Below are 21,174 nucleotides of genomic sequence, written 5' to 3' on the forward strand. Positions count from 1 at the left end.
GGCTACTTGCAGGTCAAACCCAGCCCACAAGCTCAGTATGATTTTTACAATTTTAAATAATTGGGCAAAAAATCAAGAGAATGATATTTTGTGATATGAAGTTCAGATTTCAGTGCTATGACTAAAGCCATGTTTGTTCCTTACATGTTGTTCGATTGCTTTCGCCCTACGAAGGCAGCAGGGCTCTCTCAGGGAACATACAGCCTGCAAAGCCTAATGTATTTTCTACCTGGTCCATTACAGAAAGTTTGGCAATACCCCTGCCTTGGAGCTGTGTGAGAGTATCCGTAGACCATTCACCGGACACGTCTCCTAATATTCAATGTGAAAAATGATGCTAACAAAGCAGGGGAGAAACCAACATGACAGAGATCACTTTTAACTCTGCAGGCTTTATGTGCAGTGAACTTGGATGATCTACTCTTTAATTTACCAGTGGCATGAATAATTCAAGGAAAAATCCAGCCCCAGATGAACAAACTCAGACACATTGAAGATAATTTCTAAGGTATACCAAAAGGCATCAAGAACATGGAAAGCCATAAATTGAGATATTTCCCATAAAATCCACAATGAGAGTACCTTGCTTACATAAAGAACACTTAAAAAGAATAAGAAACAAAAATAATCCATTGGGTTTATGTTGAAATACCTATAGCAAAAACCTAAACCATGGTAATGTAAACAAAATAGAAACGCATTTGTCTCTCATAAAAGAAGTCTATAATTCACAGTACAGAGTGGTATGGCAGTAATGTGGTCACCAGGAAGCCCTCTGTCTTTCTAGTCTAATATCTTTGGTTTGTGTCTACCACGTCGTTTCATGATTCAGAATATCAGCTAGGGTTCCAGCCATCCTGTTTGCCTTTTAAAGAGCAGCAAAGAGGAAGAGGCTAGGAAATTAATGGATACCACTCAGCCAACTTTCCCTAAATCCCAGATACACTTGTTTATCTCAGTGGCCAGAATTTCATCGCAGGGCCTACCTAAGCACAAGTGTTAACGAGGGAGAAATAGATGGGTTTGGCAATTTGCAAAACAATCTTATTATCTGGGAAACATAGTCTGTGACCCCACAATTCCAAGCCAGGAGAATATCTAGAAAAATTCTTGCACATTGTATCCTAGGGGATATAATAATAGTATTCACAGCACCTTTGCAGATATGATAACAAAAAGCTTAAAATAACCTAAATATCCACCATGAATGGGTAAGTAAACTGTGATATTTTCATGTAATTAAACTTATAATCCCAAGTTGAATCTAGCAGTGAGGAGTTAATGCGCTCTAGCTACACTTAATTTTTATTTTTATTTTAAGATTTACTTATTTATTTGAAAGGCAGAGTCACAGAGAGGTGGTGGCAGAGAGGTAGTGGCAGACACACACACACACACAAAGAGAGAGAGAGAGAGGTCTTTTTTTTTTTTTATGGTGGAAAAACATATATTTAGAATTAGCCAGCTGGACTCAGTTCAGATGATCCCAATTTTGTTGGCAACGTCCAGAGCATCATAGTCAGGAGCCAGCCGCACATATGCCTTCTTCTCTCTCTCAGGTCTGATCAGGGTGTTGACTTTGGCCACATCAACGTCATAGAGTTTTTTCACAGCTTGTTTGATCTGGTGCTTGTTGGCCTTGACATCCACAATGAACACCAGTGTGTTATTGCCTTCTATCTTCTTCATGGCCAACTCCGTGGTCAGGGGGAACTTGATGATGACATAGTGGTCAAGCTTGTTTCTCCTGGGGTTACCATTATTTTCCCCATCTTATAGATGAGGAAATTGGGGGTATAGCAAGCTTCAATAGTTTGCCCACTACAGGTAGGATAATGGTAAAGCCAGCATTGGAGTGCATGCAGTTGGATTCTTGCACCTACGCTTGTAACCACTACCAAATGCCACCTACTAAATTATATGTATTAGACAACTTAGATGGCTAAGTTTCTATATATCATATAGGTTTTGTGCCATTCCAATCCATTCTAAATATTACATAAATAATTATTGTCCTAAATATACTAAGATCAATGTGTCTTCCCTGTTATTTAATGCTATAATTAGTACTCCAACAGTATTTTTTCACTTTGTGTTGCTATGTGAGGGCAAACTGTTGAAATCTTTATATATACTAAACTGATTTTCTGTATATAAAGAGAATTGAAAATGAATCTTGATGTGAATGGAAGGGGACAGCGAGAGGGAAAGGGGAGGGTTGCGGCAGGGAGGGAAGTGATGGGGGGGGGTAGCCATTGTAATCCATAAGCTATACTTTGGAAATTTATATTCATTAAATTAAAAAATAAATAAATAAAAAATAAAATAAAATCTGATACAAAGTCCAACCTCCCTTGCTTGGCACTTAAACACCTAACCTACCCTAGTAGTCTTACCTCCCAAACCTCTTTATCCTCAGAGAAGACCAATTCCCATTCTCCATGGGTCCTTGAGCTTTCCCTCATTTGTTCCTTCTTGAGAGAGTACTCTCCAACCCTTATCACCTCAAAACCTTCCCCCTTCTGGGACTGATATTGTGTTGTAGCAGGTTAAACTGCCTCCTGCAGCACCATCATCCTGCATGGGCACCAGTGAGTCCCTGCCGTTCCACTTCTGAGCCAGCTCCCTGTTAATGTGCCTGGGAAAGCGGTGGAAGGTGGCCCAAGTGTTTGGGCCCCTGCACCCACATGGGAGACCTAAAAGAATCTCCTGGCTCCTCATTTCAGCCTGACCCAGCCCCAGCCATTGCAGCCTTTCAGGGAGTGAACCAGAAGATGGAAGACCTCTCTCTCTCTCTCTCTCTCTCTCTCTCTCTCTCTCTCTAACTTTCCCTTTCCAATAAATAAAATAATCTAAAAAAAGAAAAATTCTACCTTCTTTAAGGCGACTACTCAGATTCTTGCAATGGGACCCATCCTGCTGCCACACTTTTGCCTTGTAACTCAGTCTAACTTTGATCATTTATTTATGTATTGATCTGCCTGTGCACCAAGCTCAATGAGTCCCAGGATAGGATCCCTGCACTGAGTGCATGCCTCAATGCTTCGTACCCAGTAAGCAGCCATAATTTTTTAAATTTTTTATTTTGAAATAATTATAGACTTAGAGGAAGTTGCAAAAATAGTACAAAGAGAGCACTATGATCCTTTGCCCAGCCTCCCCTTATGATAATAATCTAACAAATCCATACTTATAGGGCCAGCGCCGTGGCTTAACAGGCTAATCCTCCACCTTGCGGCGCCGGCACACCGGGTTCTAGTCCTGGTTGGGGCGCCGGATTCTGTCCCGGTTGCCCCTCTTCCAGGCCAGCTCTCTGCTGTGGCCAGGGAGTGCAGTGGAGGATGGCCCAAGTCCCTGGGCCCTGCACCTGCATGGGAGACCAGGAGAAGCACCTGGCTCCTGGCTTTGGATCAGCGAGATGTGCCGGCTGCAGCGGCCATTGGAGGGTGAACCAACGGCAAAAAGGAAGACCTTTCTCTCTGTCTCTCTCTCTCACTGTCCACTCTGCCTCTCTCAAAAAAAAAAAATCCATACTTATAGGCATACATCAGTTTTTATTTGTTTAGCTAAACTTGAGTTCCTTTCCCAAAGGAGAAGGACATCTTACTTTAGGCTCTTGGTCTTACTGCTGGTTCTTTGGTGTAACTTTCTCTCATATTTCAAGCCTTCCTCAACATCCTCTACATCTAAGCTAACTTCCCACAAAATGTTGCACAGTCTCATATAGCCATATTACATATAGCTATGGTGGAATAAACCACTTCAAAACCCACTGTGAGCAGGCATGCTGGTGCAGCAGGTTAAGCTTCTGCCTGCCATGCTGGCATCCCAAATGGGAGCAACGGTTCAAGTCCTGGCTGCTCCACTTCAGATCCAGCTCCCTACAATGTACTTGGGAAGGCAGCAGCAGATGGCCTGAGTGCTTGGGCCCCTGCCACCCATGTGGGAGACCAAGAAGGAGCTCCTCACTCCTGGCTTCAGCTTGGCCCAACCCCAGCTGTTGCCACCATTTTGGGGAATGAACCAGAGGATGGAAGATCTCTCTCTCTCTCTCTCTCTCTCTCTCATTCTCTTTCTCTATCTATCTCTATCTCTATCTCTATCTCTATTTCTGTAGCTCTGCCTTTCAAATAATAAATAAATCCTTAAAAAAAAAAAAAAGCCCCTCTGACTGGGTGGGAATTTGGCACTGTGATTAAGATACTGCCTGGGACACTCACATCTTGTATCACAGTTTCTGGGTCTATGTCTTGGCTCTTGCTCCTGACTCCAGCTGCCTGCTAATGCAACCCTGGGAGACAGCAGATAATGGCTTAAATATGTGGTCCCTGCCACCCACACGGGAAGTTTTGGATTGAGTTTCTAGCTTCTGGGTTCAGCCTGGCCCAAACCTGCCAGCTGCAGCCATCCTGGTAGTGAACAGCACATGGGAGCGCTCTCCTTCTCTGTCTCTCTCTCTCTTTCTTTCTCTCTTTCTTTAAAATAAATAAAATAAACAAGCAAAAGAAAAAAACCCACAAAACACAAAAAACCACTGACTTACCTTGGTTTGAAAAAAGACACAGGTTGTAATCAAGAACCTGGATGCACTTGCAGAATAGTATAATTCAAGGAGTCAAGGTACCTGTGTTAATTGTTTAGAATTCTGTACTTTCGACCTACAAACTGGAGTAACTATGATTACCTAGGCTCTGTAGTATAGATTCTTGCTTTTATTTCATTTACTTTGATTTAATTTGTTTTTATAGTTTTGTACTTTGTCCAAGTTTAATGGGACTATAGGAGCTTACAAAATACGTAGGTAGATGTGCAATATATTCCACAATAGATTGACTAAAACTTTTACTCTCCTCTTTAGAAATGTTTAAGTTCCTGGACAAAATCAGAAAACAAAATTTCATAATAGAACCCCTGAGATGTTGTAATTATCTTTTTTATCTGAAATTGCAAAAGCAATTGCAGGTTAAGGAAGCTGGTTTCCCTCAGAGATACAGTTCTTATGCCTCAGTCTTGTGTATATCCTCGAGTCATCTTTATTCATTATCCTCTTCTGAGTTTGCATCCTAATGCTTTAATGTGTTTTCCATGGTAGACTTGAGGAGCACTAGAGGAAAACCTCTTCATCAAAAATTCCTTTTTCAGCAAGCTGGGTTGCCTGAAATCCCATGAGTTAATCCTGCCTGGGGGTTAGAACTTTTAGGAGTAACAGGTTAAGTCACACTTACATTTAGGTTAGGTCACTATCAGGAATAACTTGTGAGCAGATACTTGATCGGAATGCCCTTCTTCTGGAACAGCTGAGAGAGAATGGCCACAAATAAATACCCATGCAAGGGGCAGGATTTGGCACCCACATCCCACACTGTAGTACCTGGGTACAAGTCCAGGATTCAAGCCCTAGCTCTGCTTCTGATTCCAGCTTCTTGCTAATGTGCACCCTAAAATGTAGCAGGCGATGGTTCAAGTACTTAAGTCCCATCCACTCTGGGGACCCAGATTCAATTCCTGGCTCTTGGCTTCAGCCTGGTGCAACCCTTGTTGTTGCAGGCATTTGGGGAGTGAACAAGTGGATAGAATAAATCTCCCACTCTTCCTCCTCTCCCTCTCTTTGATTTGCAAATACATTCAAAATATTGGCCGGTGCCGCAGCTCAATAGGCTAATCCTCCGCCTGCGGCGCCGGCACACCAGGTTCTAGTCCTGGTCGGGGCGCTGGATTCTGTCCTGGTTGCCCCTCTTCCAGCCCAGCTCTCTGCTGTGGCCCAGGAAGGCAGTGGAGGATGGCCCAAGTTCTTGGGCCCTGCACCCCATGGGAGACCAGGAGAAGCACCTGCTGCTGCCTTCTGATCAGCGCGATGCGCCAGCTGCGGCGGCCATTGGAGGGTGAACCAACGGCAAAAAGGAAGACCTTTCTCTCTGTCTCTCTCTCTCACTGTCCACTCTGCCTGTCAAAAAAAAAAATTAAATATTTTGTTTTTAATCCACACAAAGAACTAGACGGAAAGAGGGTTGGAGCTCAGGCCCCTAAATATAAATAAGCACACAAATCACCAGGGATCTTGTTAAAACGCAGATGCCAACTTTGTGGATCTGGGGCAGGGCCTGAGAGAGTTTCATTTCTGAACAGCTCCTGGGTGACCAAAGCTGCTAGCCATGAAATCACATTTTGAATAACGAAGGACTAAAGCGCACAGTCATGGAAGTCTTGGGTTGGGGCACTACTGTGAGCCAGCCCCTGGAGCCCCAACTGGAAGGGGGATGGGTAGAAGGAAGAAAGGACTCAGGAGGCAATTAAAGGATGAGAAAGATCAGCAGGACTCAAATTTTCTTGAGGCGCTTCTTTTCAGAGAAAGGAAGAGATAGATATTTAAAATATTATAAATTTAAAAGATGTTTTATACCAACTATATACTATCTACAGTGTACTTGAGGTTTGCTTTTATGTCTTTGGTGGAGGTGTTGGTTTTTTGCTTTTTAAAATTTATTTAAGAGGCAGAGGGGTGTGAGAGAGAGAGAGAGAGAGAGAGAGAACATGTGAGTCACGGAGAGAGAGCACTCCAATCCTCTGGTTCCCTCTCCAAGTGCCTGCAATGCCCTTGACTGAAGCTGAAGCCAGGAGCTGGGTACTCAGTTCAGGTTTCCCATGTGAGTGGCAGGAACCCAATCACTTGAGCCATCACTACTGCCTTCCAGGGCAGCATTAGTAAGAAGTTGGAGTCAGGAGCCAGAGCCTGGTTCAATACCTATACCGTGTATTGAACCTAGGTACTCTGATATGGGACATAGACATCTTAACTGATGTCTTTAAAAAAAAAAAAAAGATGTATTTATTCATTTGAAAGAGTTACACAGAGAGAGAAGGAGAGGCAGAAAGACAGAAATTCCATCTGCTGATTCACTCCCCAATTGGCTGCAAAAGCTGGAGCTGTGCCGATCCAAAGCCAGGAGCCAGGAGCTTCTTCCAGGTCTGCCGTGTGGGTGCAGGGGCCCAAGGATTTGGGCCATCTTCTACTGCTTTCCCAGGCCATAGCAGACAGATGGATAAGAAGTGGAGCAGCCGGGACGCGAACCAGCACTCATATGGGATGCTGGCACTGCAGGCAGCGGCTTTACCTGCTATGCCACAGCGCCAACTTTCTAACTGATGTCTTAACCACTAGGCCAAATACCTGCTCTGGGTGCTGAGGATTTTCTAAGAAAATACTGTGCTCCCCAGACAAGAAAACCTTTAACTTTCTGACAATATGCTTGGAGAAACAAATTTCCATTTGAAGATCTTGGAGCAGAAAATACTTTTATATCAAAATAAACTCATATATCATAGAATAAAATACAACCATGGGGGGATAAAATACAATCCATGTGGGGATGCTTTGGCAGGTGCCTCAGGCTCTCTTGCCTTCTCCCCGTGGTTTTCTTTTCTTTTGCCAAGAGGAACCGAGCAGTGATGGAAGGGTTAAGAAACTGTCACCGAGCTAATGTTTATGAAGCAGATAAATAGGAGCTCTTTTTGCTGTTGATTTTCTCTTTGCTCTTTCCTCTTTAGTTTCTTGACTGGCTTCCTTTCTCTGGCTGCTCTTGACTGCCCTTCCCTCTGAGCAAATAATAGTGTGTTAATCTGCCCTCCCTCCTGCTTGATGCTGCTTGTTGGTCTTGGCCTTCACCAAGCCCTCTCTTGTCACCCCCTCCCAGCCTGTCCTTAAGGGAGTGAGTTACTAAAGGCAGAGTTTGGGCCAGAGTCCAAGCTTGTCATTGGCAGAACAAACACAGAAAGACCCGACGAACAACTTGTTTCACCCATGAACTCCTACTTCTACTCCTAGCTAAGGTCTACTGAGCCCTGACTATGAACCATCATGAAGTGCATAAAAGTCATCTTCACATAGAGGCCCTGTCTCCTAATGGTAACTACCAATTGCTATGCCAAGTTCGTTCAGCTTGTTGGTTCCTCCTGATGTGAAACTGTGGATAATAAAGAATCTCTCTTCCCCTTGCTTAACAACAAGCTTTCTGAGTCTCCCTAACCCACCACGAGTTCATAACAGCCATTTGCCAACCCAGTAACTTCAATATCATAATAGCTTTCTTTGTGAAAAAAACAAACAAAACAAAACAAACAAACAAACAAACAAAAAAACCTGCTGATCAGTCTTTCCAGGGTCCCTGATAAAACTGGACAGAACTGGTTGAGCCAAGCTTTTAGCTGGAGCCTGTGCTGACTGACTCAGACTGGTGAGTGAGTTTCCTTATAATGTTACTCTGATGACATTTCAGAGCCATCTTTGAACATGTGATGTATTGACAAACATGATTTGTCAAGGAGCATGTTCATAGGATTTACAGCACCCCTTTTCTCTACATCTATCATGTTCTGTTGCTTTGTTTCACCCCATTCCAGTCCAATTGCCCCAGCTCCATAAATTCTCAAATCTTTCTGAATTGGATTGATTTGGACTTTGGCATCACCTGCCCCTTTCTCCTTATAGGCCTATAATGTATAGTAACCGTTCTCTTTCTCAGAAAGTAAATTCAGGGTCACAATAGCAGGAATGTGTATCCGAGGAGGACCTGCTCTCTGCTAACAAATCCAAGAATGGAAACTAAATTCATGAAGCCCTCCAGTGGACACCCAGGCATGGGCTGGGATGACCAACCTAACCGCACTTCACCCTACAGGCTTCAGGGAATACTTATTTGGCTCTTTAGTACCTGGAACTTTCCACACGGCCACATGACTTGAAACCAGCTTTAGTTTATTTTGAAACATGGCTGTCTTCCAATAGCCCTGTTACAACTGTCCAAGAAAGATGCCTTCCAAAGTCTGTAGACTGGCTCCTCTCTGCCACAGCCTAGCTGGTAATTCTTAGGCATTTTTTTAAATTAACTTAAAAAATTTTAAGCCAAGATTTTAAAAAAATCGACTGTTAATGTTTTTAAGATGTTTTCCTGGGTGTGAAGAGTAGAATGAAAGTGTGGGTTGAGTTCTTCTTCCATGGGAGTGGAAGGAGTGAATCTCTTGCATGTGGGTAGCTGTGTAAGTGCTTACCTATAAAGATCAGAAACTCATTCTAAAGCTGTTGCTTAGGGAAACAAGCAGCTATGGTTGATTGTACACTTCAGGGCAAGGGTTTTTCTTTAATGATTTTAATTTGAGTCAGGCAGTGCCTCCAAGTCACCCCTAGGTCTCCCCCTGTGAGTGTTTAACTGCCCCTATCACCTCCCTGGTATTTTGGTTCTGGTAATCTACTCCAGATAGAAAAAAAAAAATATTCAGCTAGGCCAGAGTTTGCTCAGGCCAGTGCATTTGCGGAGAGAGAGAGATGATCAGGTGACTTTAAGAAGGAGATGACAGCCCTTAGAACCAGGAGAACCGGTTGTTTCATTAACAGGTTTGTTTCTCTAATCCATTCTAGGTTATCAAAGTTTAATCATAAAGGATTTTGTAAACACCTGCATGTAGCAGTAACTTAAATCTTTGGTGTAAGGATGATAATTAAGTGACCCCACCAAAATAAAGAAATACAATAAACATAGAGTTTAATTTAGCATCAATTAACAGTATAGGCAGAGTTGGTAAGAAGACTGTATGGCCTTATAAATCTTTATTTTGCTCCTACTCTTAAGAGAAGCCAAATTTGTATTTCTAGAATTCTAAGCGAGAGAATTTGAGTGAAGAAGGAGATAGAGGGTCAGGCCTCCAGCTTGGTGAGTGGAGAGGAGGAAGTGAGGAGTGACGTTGGCTAGGAAGGGGAGGAGGAGGTACAGGGAAAACAAAGGTGTTTGGGTGCTGGCTGACCTTGAACTTTTAGAGCCCATATGAATAAATATTTAGAAGTTATATAAATCAAGTTGACAGATGGTTAACAAGCTAGTTGTATCCTCCATTATTCAGAAGTCAGGTTTCAATGAAGAATTATCAGATTCTTCAGTGATACTTGCCAGAATGTCATGGCTCACTGCCAGTCTCTGTTCTCCCTGCTCTGAGCATCCTGGCTCCTCCCTGCACCACACTATGAGGGCTCTTAGATGCACATGTGTAGATGCCTCAGCCTCGTGCCCAAGCTCTAGTTACATCCCCCATTCCCCAAACCCCTGGCACATATGTGCTTCTAGGACACCTCTTGGGCCCTCAGGGGCATATACTGGCCACTTTGGTGCTTCCTTAGGGATATACTTGGTGCTTCCTTGGGGATGACTGCACCTAGGGGGAAAGGCCCTAAAAGTGGGTGCAGTATATGAGAAGGAGCAGTGTGATCAGGGTTCCAAGTAAGCCCATTCCCTTGGATCTATGTACTCCCTCTCTTGTGGAGACATGGCTGGAAGAAAACGGCCAGGATAAAGCTCTTGAAAGTGTGGAGGCCCTTCTCACTCAAGTCTGATACCGAACAGTGTAACTGTCCAATGTCCCCATAAAACATAGCTTTAAATGTAGTTGGTGAATAGCTATGGCAGTTAATTTTATGCATCAACCTGAGTGGGCCACAGGATGCTCAGAGAGCTGGATAAATGTTATTTCTGGGTATGTCTGTGAGAGTGTTTCAAATGAGGTTAGTATTCAACTTAGTAGACTGAGTCCAGCACATGGTTTCCCCAGTGGGCATAGGTGTCAGGGCATCATCCAGTCCATTGATGGCCCTCAGCACTCCTGGTTCTCGGTGTACAGACCCAGACTGGAGTATATACTGTTGGCTCTCTGGCTTTCAGACCTCTGATTACATTGCTGGTCTGCCCAGGTCTCCCCCTTGAAGGTGGCAGATCATGCGACTTCTCAGCCTCCATAACTGCATGATCAATACCTTATAATACATCTCTTAAACCTGCCCCCCTCCCACCATACTCTCTCACTCCCTCCTGTCTCCTGTTTATCCTGTATCTCTGGAGAACCTAATACAACAGCCAAATTATGGCCTTGGAGGCTGAAAGACCCCAGGCCACAGGTGTCAGGGAAGTTTGGAGTCTCCTGTCTTTGATGACCACTGTGGGTAGGACCGCAGCTTTGGTACAGTCACCAGTGTAGACCAGAGGCCTTTTCTTCTTTCCATTTTTTGGCCACCAGGAAAGTCCAATTGACCCCAGAATCTAAAGCTGAGATAGGATCCCCAAGGACAGAAAATTTCTCAATCTCCCTAGTTGATGTGGTGCTCAGAGTCATGTAATTGGATTAAAGACATGAGGCTATATAGCATGTCCTGTCTGCCAGCCTTGTAGGATACACACATTGACAACAACGAAGCCTTAGACAGTAAAGGATCTCCCACTGCTTGCTTAGCAGCAATCTTCCCTACTAACATACTAACAGCCCATAATAGCCAATAACCTGCCCGTTGCATAAAAACTGGCCACCCCATAATAGTTATCTTTGCTAAAAGTCTGCTGAGCTGTTGTTTTTAGGCTTCCTGATTAAACTAAATGGAACCAGCTACAATCAAAATTGTAAAATTTGCAGAGCAATCAAACTGACAGAGAGGGCCCTTACAATTCATTGCTCTGAGGATGACGACACAGCTCCACCAAAGTTACAGCAGCCGTCTTTGAACAGGCAACTGCTGTAGAAGCATGACTTGGTAATGTGCACGTGCAAAGGACTTTCTCTACCCTCTCCTGTGCACCTATCGTGTTCCATCACTTGGTTTGTTCCATCTCTTAGTTTCTCCCAGTTATGCCCTATTTACACTTAACTCCGTAAACTCCCAACCCCTTTCTAAATGGAGAGAGAGATATGGGTGTTGGTATTTACTGCCTATATCCTTTCAGGCCTGCAATAAAAGCCTCTCTTTCTCAGAAAATGCAGAATCTGATGTTTTTCCAATGGTGCGGGAGGGAGCTGGGGGAAGGAGGAGTTGTTGCTAGGCAACAATGACAAGTACCTAAATCACATTATCTAAATCTGAATCCATATAGAACTCCCTTCTCCCTGCCTCCTGTCCTGTTGTATATGGCTCCCTTTAGGTACTAGTCTTACATGTTATACCTTCCCTGGAGGCATGAATGGCTTGTTCATTGAGTTTCAAGCTGAATCCTTCCTCCTACACACATTAAGCACTCATTAATTGAACTGAATAGAATGTTTTGGGAGTCAATTAAAAAATGAATGCTGGGGCCTACGCTGTGGCATAGCGAGTTAAGCTGCTGCCTGTAGTGCCAGCATCCCATATAGGCACCAGTTCAAGTTCCGGCTGCTCCACTTCTGATCTAGCTCTCTGCTATCGTCTGGGAAAGCAGCAGAAGATGGCCCAAGTCCTTGGCCCTTGCACCTGTCGGGGAGACCTGGAGGAAGCTCCTGGCTCCTGGCTTCAGAGTGGTGCAGCTCTGGCCATTGTGGCCATCTGGGGAGTGAGCCAGCAGATGGAAGACCTCTCTCTTTTCTCTCTCTCTCTCTCTCCCCCTGCCTCTGCCTCTCTGTAACTCTGTATTTCAAATAAATAGTTTTTTTTTTTTTAAAGAAAGTCAAGATCATCAACTAATCAGAAAAGAAAGAGGGAGCCGCCATAGTTTGTGCACACAGCAGCCTTTCTTTTGCTGTTCCCAAATGTACTGCAACTTCCTGGAACATCCACATCAACCTAGAGCCATGGCCACCGTCACAACCTCCCAGCTCTGATCTAGAAAGGAAGCAGAACAGGTATTTTTAAATGCCATCCCGAGATCCTATGGATCCACCTTCCCAGTCACAATATATTCAACCCTGGGAACAGAAGACCAAAAAGGAAGGAGGGAAGATGGATTGAGCAGCTTCAACTTCCCTTTTAAGTGAAATCTTACACCAAGAGTGAAGAGAGTTGCTGAAATGATGAGTGGCTCATACAAATAACTGCACAGTAACTAGGTTTTTCACAAAGTTTCCATCAAACTCCAACGGCGAACCCAAAATCTGTAACTCCTCTGTAATCTGCAAACACCCTCCCTCACTATAACTAGCTCCTTGGGAGTGAGCTCTGGTGGGTTTGGCCAGAATGCCCTGCCACTGACATGAAGGAGGTCAGAGGTGAGTTTGGTAGCATCGTGGCTCCCAGCCTTTTGTCTTCAGTTCTGTGTCTGAGTACATGACCCCAGACACATAAATGAACATGGCATCATTTCATCATAAACACTTCTGATCCACTGCACCATTCACTGGCTACATTTCCCCTTATCCTTTGTTTGAAAGTTAGGCTTTAAGAAATCCTTTACTAAATTCAAATGGGAAAAGGACAGAGAACTGGTGTTAGGCAGGCCTGTGTGAAATAAACAACAGCTTTGCTTAGAGAAGGCTATTGGATCAAGAGAATGATGGATTTTCAGAATTCTAACATGGTATATTATAGTATGCTTTTTAATCTAGGAAAAACAAAGCATTTCCAACCTACTATTTTAAATTAAAATATAACTTAGTCTATAGCTTGCATTTTTGAAAAGTATAGTGACCAAGAACAGACAACAATGACCAAAGTGTTGACTTCAAGTGAGATTTCATTTGCAATTTTTAATTAAGCAATCCGTGCATTTTTTTTTCAACAGTGGGAGGAAAGAAAATGACCACACTTGGGGGCCTGGTGGGAAAACAGAAAACGCTTTCTCATTTCAACCAGATTTCACAACAGCGGAGTACAAAGAGGCAATGGCCCGGCCCTCAGTATTCCTCAGGATTGCTTGATTGTAAATCTCGCAAATAGGAATCTATTATGTTTGGAGGCACACCTTGCAAGAGGAGCCTGCAGAAGGAGAGCCCACCTGGAGAGGACAGAAAGGAAAGGGAGAAGTCAAAACTCCAAAGGAAAAGTCTCTGAAATAATACTTCTTGACTAGCTGCCTGGAAATGGGACTAATTATGCTCCCGTTAGTTACAAAGATTCATTCAGTCCCCGCCTGGAAATCTTCTCTTGGGTTTAGTACATTTAGAATTTAAAGCACTTGGCGTCTAGGAAGAAAAGCAAGTTCCCAGCAGACCCACAGTAGTTTTTTGCCCCCTACTATTGTCCAAAAGCAATTTAAATTCCTACATGGTTGGGAAGTATTGCACTTTAAGAGGCTTTGTGACTCCTCTATAGATAATGACTGAAATGTTCTGACTTAATGGCAGAATCAGTGCATACCATGTTATGGGTCAGCAGGAAGATCTGTTTCTAGTTTGTTAATGTTCTTTTTAATTAAGCACAGAAAGTTCTGATTAAAGCACACTGGAAAAGAGAACACTATTCCTTTTAACTAGGGCTATTTACACATTGTCAAAAGTGCAGAGACTGAAAAAAAATTTTGAAAAATATAAGAGCTGTCCAATACCTTCTGAAGGTGAGAGAGATCCCTATTAAGATTTCATACCTACCTTTCCGAGTTTCTGAATTATATTTGGAAATGAAAGTACTCTTCAAGAGAGAACCATGAACTACAGAAATTCATGGTCTTCTAGTAAAGTGCTTCACTACTTGCTAAAAATTCACGTCCAGACAAAACAGCATGCCATTTGAACATTCTTAAAACTTCTTTAATGCAAATTTGAGAAAGTCATTCTCCTTTTTTAAGAAAAAACTCAAGTCACATATTGGTAGAAATGATGCCACTATGTACACGTCCATTCCTTGATGCAAAGAATTCAGAATGCTTGGCTATCATTCATTTTCATCTATGTTAATGCTTTGATTCATGCTCTATCACATTCAACAACTTGCTTCATGTCAATAGAGGAGACTGCTGTGATGAATAAGCACTAGCTGTTAATTTTAGGATATTGAAATACAAATTAAAACTACAAAGTTAGCAATTTTAAAGAGTCTATTTTCATTGGATTACATAATGAAAATCATGCCATACTCCACAGGCTTGGTATGGCTTATGAGAGTCATAAGCTTCATATGCCAAAACCATATGAAAGCTTACCTTAGATGACAATATACATTCAAAAATCCTTACTGTGCTACAACTAAGGGAAAGAAAGAAAGAGAGAGAGAGAGAGAGAAGTTGTAAGCATTAATAAAGTGCTAACACCAAAGTTGAGTACTTGTTGGATAAAATTATGGCCATGATTATGGTGAGACGATTTCATTAATCCTTAGTCATGTGAAAGATGTAGGAAAATAGAAGCACATGGAATGAAGGATAGGGATCCAGTCACTTCAAAAGGAACATTAATATGTAAAACATTTATTAATATGCACAACCACTTTGCTGGAATAGGTGGCAAAGCCAATCTGAATATTTATGGTAAGAGCTTCCAAACTATTAGCTTAAAAAAAAAAAAAAAAGACATCCTACAACATATATATATTGTGTTTTTCAACAAAAGAAAAACTTTGACAATAGGCAAAGTGTTAGTGTACATATATATATGTTGAAATTCCAAAAGGCAAAATTATCAAGTATACATATTAGACTAGAATATTCCCTAAAATTTATCCAGAACTGGTGTAAATAAACATAAAATTTAAACTTAGGCTACAAAGTGACTATATAACCTACAAAACTTTAAAGAAAGAATCCTAATTTTTTCCTCTCTCGAAAGCTGACATTATCATTGGAAGTTCAGAAAGCAAATACTGTAAACTCATACATAGATTTACATCATTAGAGTTTACATCAAATTTGCTTCTCTAGCCCCAAAGAACTCTTAATTTGCTCTTCTAAATGGGGGAAAACATAGGATTCATTTATTATCTAATACATCTTGCAATGGGGTCTGAATTTTCTTCCCTTTTAATTTCCTAAACAGAAAATAATTGGTTCCCTTAAAAATGTCCAATAAGTTACAGATATCTATGGATGATTTATACTTGGAAAATTTTAAATATGGAAGTTTCTAAATATTGATCTATTTTTACATTCTGTCTCCATCAAAAATATCCAAAACTGTTTTTTTCTTATAACTTAGTATGTTTAAAATTTCAATTTTCTTAATTTTACCATGAAAGAATTTTAATCATGAATCTAAGGAAACTATGTTGCAACAACCTTAAGAGCATACCTTTCTACATCTGAAAAATGAAAATATTAAATGTCATAAATTTTCAAGTTTGAAGTCTTATTTTATAAAATGAAGTCATCATCAAATGTAGCTTTCTGGCTTGATAACTGGGCACGTGTGGTACAGAATTCAGTTTTCAGACACTAGCTGTTTCTACCTTACTTAATATCCTTGAATAATTTGGCCTTCCTTGTTCATGGCATAAACTGCGTATGCCATGAGCCGCTAAAAAATACAATTAAAAGCAATTGAAAAAGTCAAGCTTTACATGCAAAGTGCGTTTTCATGTAAGAGGAATGGAACGGAAAGTAGAAATATCCAGTGGGATATGAACTTTTTAAACCTGTTGCTGCCCCGCCAGGAAGACTGGTTGTCCAGGGGTATTTACTCCTTGATATATCACTGCAGAATTAGAATATTTGTACCAGTGTTTATTTATTCTCAGTTGACATTCTTACCTTTTTTTTTTTTTTCACAGCTTAACTTGATTCAAGTTACCTATTATCAGATAACAACCTGATGATGAACAATCTCACCTTTACTATTAGGACCAAGAGCTTTTAACAATGTATCACAGTTGACATCTTATTATTAACGTATGGGCCAGAATACATTATTCTCATTATCAAATTCAATTATTCCACAATTTACCATGCAACTACTAAAAACAACACATTATCTATAAACATAACATTATTTGCTCTTATGGAGGGCCTCAACTATTGATCCTTTTGTGAAAGCATCCTTTCATACCCTAAGTAACATTCAGATATTTTCATAGCATAAATAAGTGGTACTGGTTGTTTGTTTTAATTTGTTTTCATATTTTAAAAATAATTTTATTGGAAGGCAGAATTACAAAGACACACAGAGAGAAAATGAGAGAGACAGAGAGACAGAGACAGAGAGAGAGAGAGAGATCTTCCATCTGCTTCATTTGTTTTTTGTGGATTATTGAAACATAAAAATCAACAAAACCTTGGAACTAATAAGGCTAGGAGTTTAGGAACCAGATTATTTACAATTGCTATCTTAATTATTTAAAGCTCAAAATAATGTTCACATTTGTAAGGACCATCTCAATAATAAACGTTTGAAATTTTCTAAGAATGTTACTTCATATTTGTGATGAAAAAATGTAAAAGTTTTTCCTATCATGCAATTGTAAATCTACCATACTACATGTCTGGAGACAGAAATAATAAAAGAAAAAAATACCACTTTCAAAAAGTTACAAGATGAAGCTATTTTGTTGAAAAAGTTTCTCTACTGTATTTACCATAGATTCAAGATTAAAAGACTTACAAATGTCAATACCCTAAGCATTTACTATGATTTTTCTACAATAAATATTTACAAAATCATTTTTCTGACTTTTATATCATGATTTCTTCATAATAAGGAGGAAGGAAAAATAAAGACTGTGGTTATCACAGACTAAAAATATAGTTAAGAATGACAGAAAACATATTAGGATTATGTCATCTATTATTTCATCATAAATACTCTCTATAGGAGTTTTCATGGCATTCCAAAATATGCTGATTGTCAAAAAACTTCAATATAAAATTATAGTCAGTGAATATAAAAATAAGATGGCACATTACACTGAGACTTTTCTACCATAAAAATCTTGTGGGCTACATTAGTTCCCACACCTCTGAAAACTAATATAAATGAAATGTATTCCTATAAGTGAAGATTCTCCAGAGTTTTTTAAAGCAACTGGTTATAATGCTAAATGTAACATAGAATATATTCTATACACTACATAGAATATGTCATAAAACCTATATATAATATATGCTATGTTGTATTCTAGATGTATAATATGAAACACTAAATTAGCAAACATACACATATACATAGAATAGTAAACTAATTTAAAAGTGTAAATCCCTTAATTACCATTTCTTTAGATGAGTTTTTGCACTAGGCTCTGTTTATAGATGGACTATATCACAGACTTAATAGTCCCTTGACTTGATACATTCTCACTATGCTATACACAAACTAACATTCCACTGAAATTAATATTCCTTTAGTTAACGAGAACAAGAAACAGAAATATGTTATATATGATAAATATATAATATCATATAATATATGATAAATAATCAAGCAGTCCTCAAGAAATAAAGCAGAGTAAACACAGAATGTAATGATGTCTTCTCTCCTTGCTTGCCTGGCTAACTCCCTTCTCCCAGCACCATCCTACTCAAGAGCGTTTGCCAAATGGCTTGGATTTTGCATGAAGAGCATAATGAAATGATTTTCTTTAACTTCAGTCTACACACAAGATCATACAGGGCATACCTTTCACCTCCAGTTTGCATTCAATCTCCACTGTCCCAAGGTCATTGACTGCTTTGCAGCAATACGTGCCCCCATCATAGGGACTAGGCTTGCGAATCTCCAGAGTACAGACCCCCTGGTTGCTGAACATCCTGTATCTTGGATCATCCACAATGGCAACTTTGTTTTTCATCCAGGTTATTTTGGGCTGCAGTTAGGATTGAAGAAAGTTAGGTCAAAACGTGTCTGTACTCGGCATATTAATAGACTGCCAAAGCCAGCCACGGAATTTTAAAGTGTGGCTTGGAAAGAAAGCACATCTAAGAAGAATAGACATCGACTTGAGCACTGTTTGTGTCAAATTAAACTCCACTTAGCACTTGGCAAGAAAGCAATTCTGAAGAGCAGTTCTGAAGAGGAAAGCCAGATTTGTCCAGGGGACAGTTTCAGGGCAAAATTCCCAAAAGGAGTCAGTTGCATTTCAATTTGATGTACACAGGTACAAATGTTCAATTATAAAGTCACAAGTTCCCAGCAGCTAAGGTACAGCATGGGTGGTGATGGATGTGTTAATTAAATTGTTCAGTACACAACATATATGTATCATCACGTTGCATATATCAAACCTATACAATATTTGTCAATTAATTATTTTTTAAATTAATTAATTAATTAATTTTTTTTGGACAGTGAGAGAGAGACAGAGATAAAGGTCTTCCTTTTCCGTTGGTTCACCCCACAATGCACACCGTGCTGATCCGAAGCCAGGAGCCAGGTGCCTCTCCCGGTCTCCCATGTGGGTGCAGGACCCAAGAACTTGGGCCATCCTGCACTGCACTCCCGGGTCACAGCAGAGAGCTGGACTGGAAGAGGAGCAACCGGGACAGAATCCGGCACCCTGACCGGGACTAGAACCCGAGGTGCTGGCGCCGCAGGCAGAGAATTAATTAGCCTATTGAGCCGCAGCTCCGGCCAATTAATTATTTTCAAAATAAAAAAAGTCTGTAGGTCCATGCTGTTAACATATCTTAGAGCCTGTATGTTGCTGAGCGTCTTTTTTTTTTTTTTTAAAGATTTATTTTATTTATTTGAAAGACAGAGTTACAGAGAGAGGTAGAGACAGAGAGAGAGGTAGGTCTTCCAACAGCTGGTTCACTCCCCAGATGGCCGCAACATCTGGAGCTGTGCTGATCTGAAGCCAGGAGCCAGGAGCTTCCTCAGGGTCTCCCACGCAGGTGCAGGGGCCCAAGGACTTGGGCCATTCTCTGCTGCTTTCCCAAGCCACGGCAGAGAGCTGGATTGGAAGAGGAGCAGCCAGGACTAGAACCATTGTCTATATGGGATGCCGGTGCTTCAGGCCAGGGCGTTACCCGCTGCACCACAGCGCCACCCTGAGTGTCTTTTAGAAAGTGGGATCTCTGTCCTTAATGTGCTGTACATTTTGATTTAATGCTATAACTAGTACTCAAACAGTATGTTTCACTTTGTGTTTCTATGTGGGTGCAAACTGTTGAAATCTTTATACTAAATTGATCTTCTGTATATAAAGAGAATTGAAAATGAATCTTGATGCAAATGGAAGGGGAGAGGGAGCGGGAGAGGGGAGGGTTGCGGGTGGGAGGAAAGCTATGGGAGGGAGAAGCCATTGTAATCCATGAGCTGTACACTGGAAATTTATATTCATTAAATAAAAGTTAAAAAACAAACAAACAAACAAACAAAAAAAGAAAGTCCCCACAAAGTGCATGACCACCTATCTGTTTTTTCCACTTCTTTTCCTAACAATCTCTCCTAATACTTTATGGGTTGCATATGCCTCCCTATCACTTAATCTCCCCTCTGACTTCTCTGGTAATCATCTGGAGGGAATGGGTCTTATAATGAAAGGTAAATCATGACCTCACTCTCCTAGGAACTGGATTCCATTCTCCTTGGCCTCTGAACAACACCACCGGCCCTTCTCCTGTTGGCTCCTCCTGTAACTGTATACCCTCCACATTCACTAGTCTACCTCCTCTATTATTTTGTCTTGCTCAGAACCCAGAGATGGCAGCTTTTCTGTCTTCTTCACACAGTCTTCTTCCTTCTTCCTCCTTTCAAATGGGAGTGTTCCCTGAAGCTCACACCTTGGTCCTTGGCTTTTCACCCTCTTTGCTCAATGATATTCCTTTCTAGGGCTTTGACTTCAAGGTGTGGAAAGTCACGCCTTTGTGTCTGGTACTCCTAGACTAAGAATAACAGCCTGGCCTTTTCTCCCAAGTGCTGTGAACTTCTCTATCTGAAAACTTATCCTTTCCTCTGGGATGGACCAACATCACTTCCAGTTAAACGTTAACACCATCTTCCTGCCATCCTCAGTCTGGCTTCTCCCTTTGATGTCCTTATTTATGTTCAAAGTTTATATACCACTGTGTGCAACTTTTCAAAATTCTAGGAGACTTTTCCTCAGTGTTGCTCATGGATGTGTATCTCAGTTGGCAAATTCATTTATTCAACAACATGAAATGCCAACAACATAAAACCTTAAAAGTTTTCTAGACCTCTTTTATTAGATGCAATCTCTCCCTTCTAAGCCCTCTGTGTCCATATTAAAGCACATTTTATAAAGCCAGTATTGTGACCCAGAATGTTAAGCTGCCTTTTGTAAAGCTGGCATCCCATGTTGGAATGCTGGTTCAAATCCCAGGTTCTCTACTTCCAGTCCAGCTCCTTGCTAATGTGCCTGGTAAGGCAGCAGAAGATGGCCCAAGTACTTAGACCCCTACCATCCATGTGAAAGACTAGGGTGGAGTTCCTGGTTCTTGTCTTCAGCCTGGCCCAGCCCCAGCCATTGTGGTCATTTGGGTAGTGAACAAGTGGATGAACGATCTCTCTCTCTCTCTTTCACTCCTCATCCCCAGTCCCGTCACTCTGCCTTTCAAGTAAGTAAATAAATCATTTTTAAAA

General features: G+C 41.1%; 2 protein-coding genes across 2 annotated transcripts in view; both read right to left on the reverse strand.

The window, feature by feature from the left end:
• Positions 1–1,436: 1,436 nt before the first annotated feature.
• LOC133767987 (large ribosomal subunit protein uL23-like) lies at positions 1,437–3,723 on the reverse strand. The gene is made up of 2 exons (XM_062202443.1): positions 3,627–3,723; positions 1,437–1,772 (listed from the first exon to the last, which is right to left on the reverse strand). Exons 1-2 carry the CDS (start codon positions 3,721–3,723, stop codon positions 1,477–1,479), a joined length of 393 nt encoding a protein of 130 aa, XP_062058427.1. The 3' UTR covers positions 1,437–1,476.
• A 9,755-nt stretch (positions 3,724–13,478) lies between these two features.
• Positions 13,479–21,174, reverse strand: part of MYBPC1 (myosin binding protein C1) — a 105,538-nt gene continuing 97,842 nt past the window's right edge. Inside the window, exons 26-27 of the mRNA XM_062202444.1 lie at positions 18,250–18,436; positions 13,479–13,709 (exon numbers count right to left, since the gene is read on the reverse strand). Of these exons, the coding sequence (XP_062058428.1) occupies positions 13,609–13,709; positions 18,250–18,436 (288 nt within the window). The 3' untranslated portion in view covers positions 13,479–13,608. The remainder of the gene's footprint in view (positions 13,710–18,249; positions 18,437–21,174) is intronic.

The sequence above is a fragment of the Lepus europaeus genome, chromosome 10 (assembly GCF_033115175.1).
Source record: "Lepus europaeus isolate LE1 chromosome 10, mLepTim1.pri, whole genome shotgun sequence".
NCBI classification, from domain to species: Eukaryota; Metazoa; Chordata; class Mammalia; order Lagomorpha; family Leporidae; genus Lepus; species Lepus europaeus.

Bases quoted from the DNA above. Each gene is read 5' to 3' on its own strand.
- LOC133767987 (XM_062202443.1), bottom strand. From the start codon at position 3,723: ATGAGACTGTGCAACATTTTGTGGGAAGTTAGCTTAGATGTAGAGGAT. The intron at 1,773-3,626 runs GTAAGACCAAGA...CTCATCTATAAG, and splicing joins GTTACACCAAAGAACCAGCA to ATGGGGAAAATAATGGTAAC.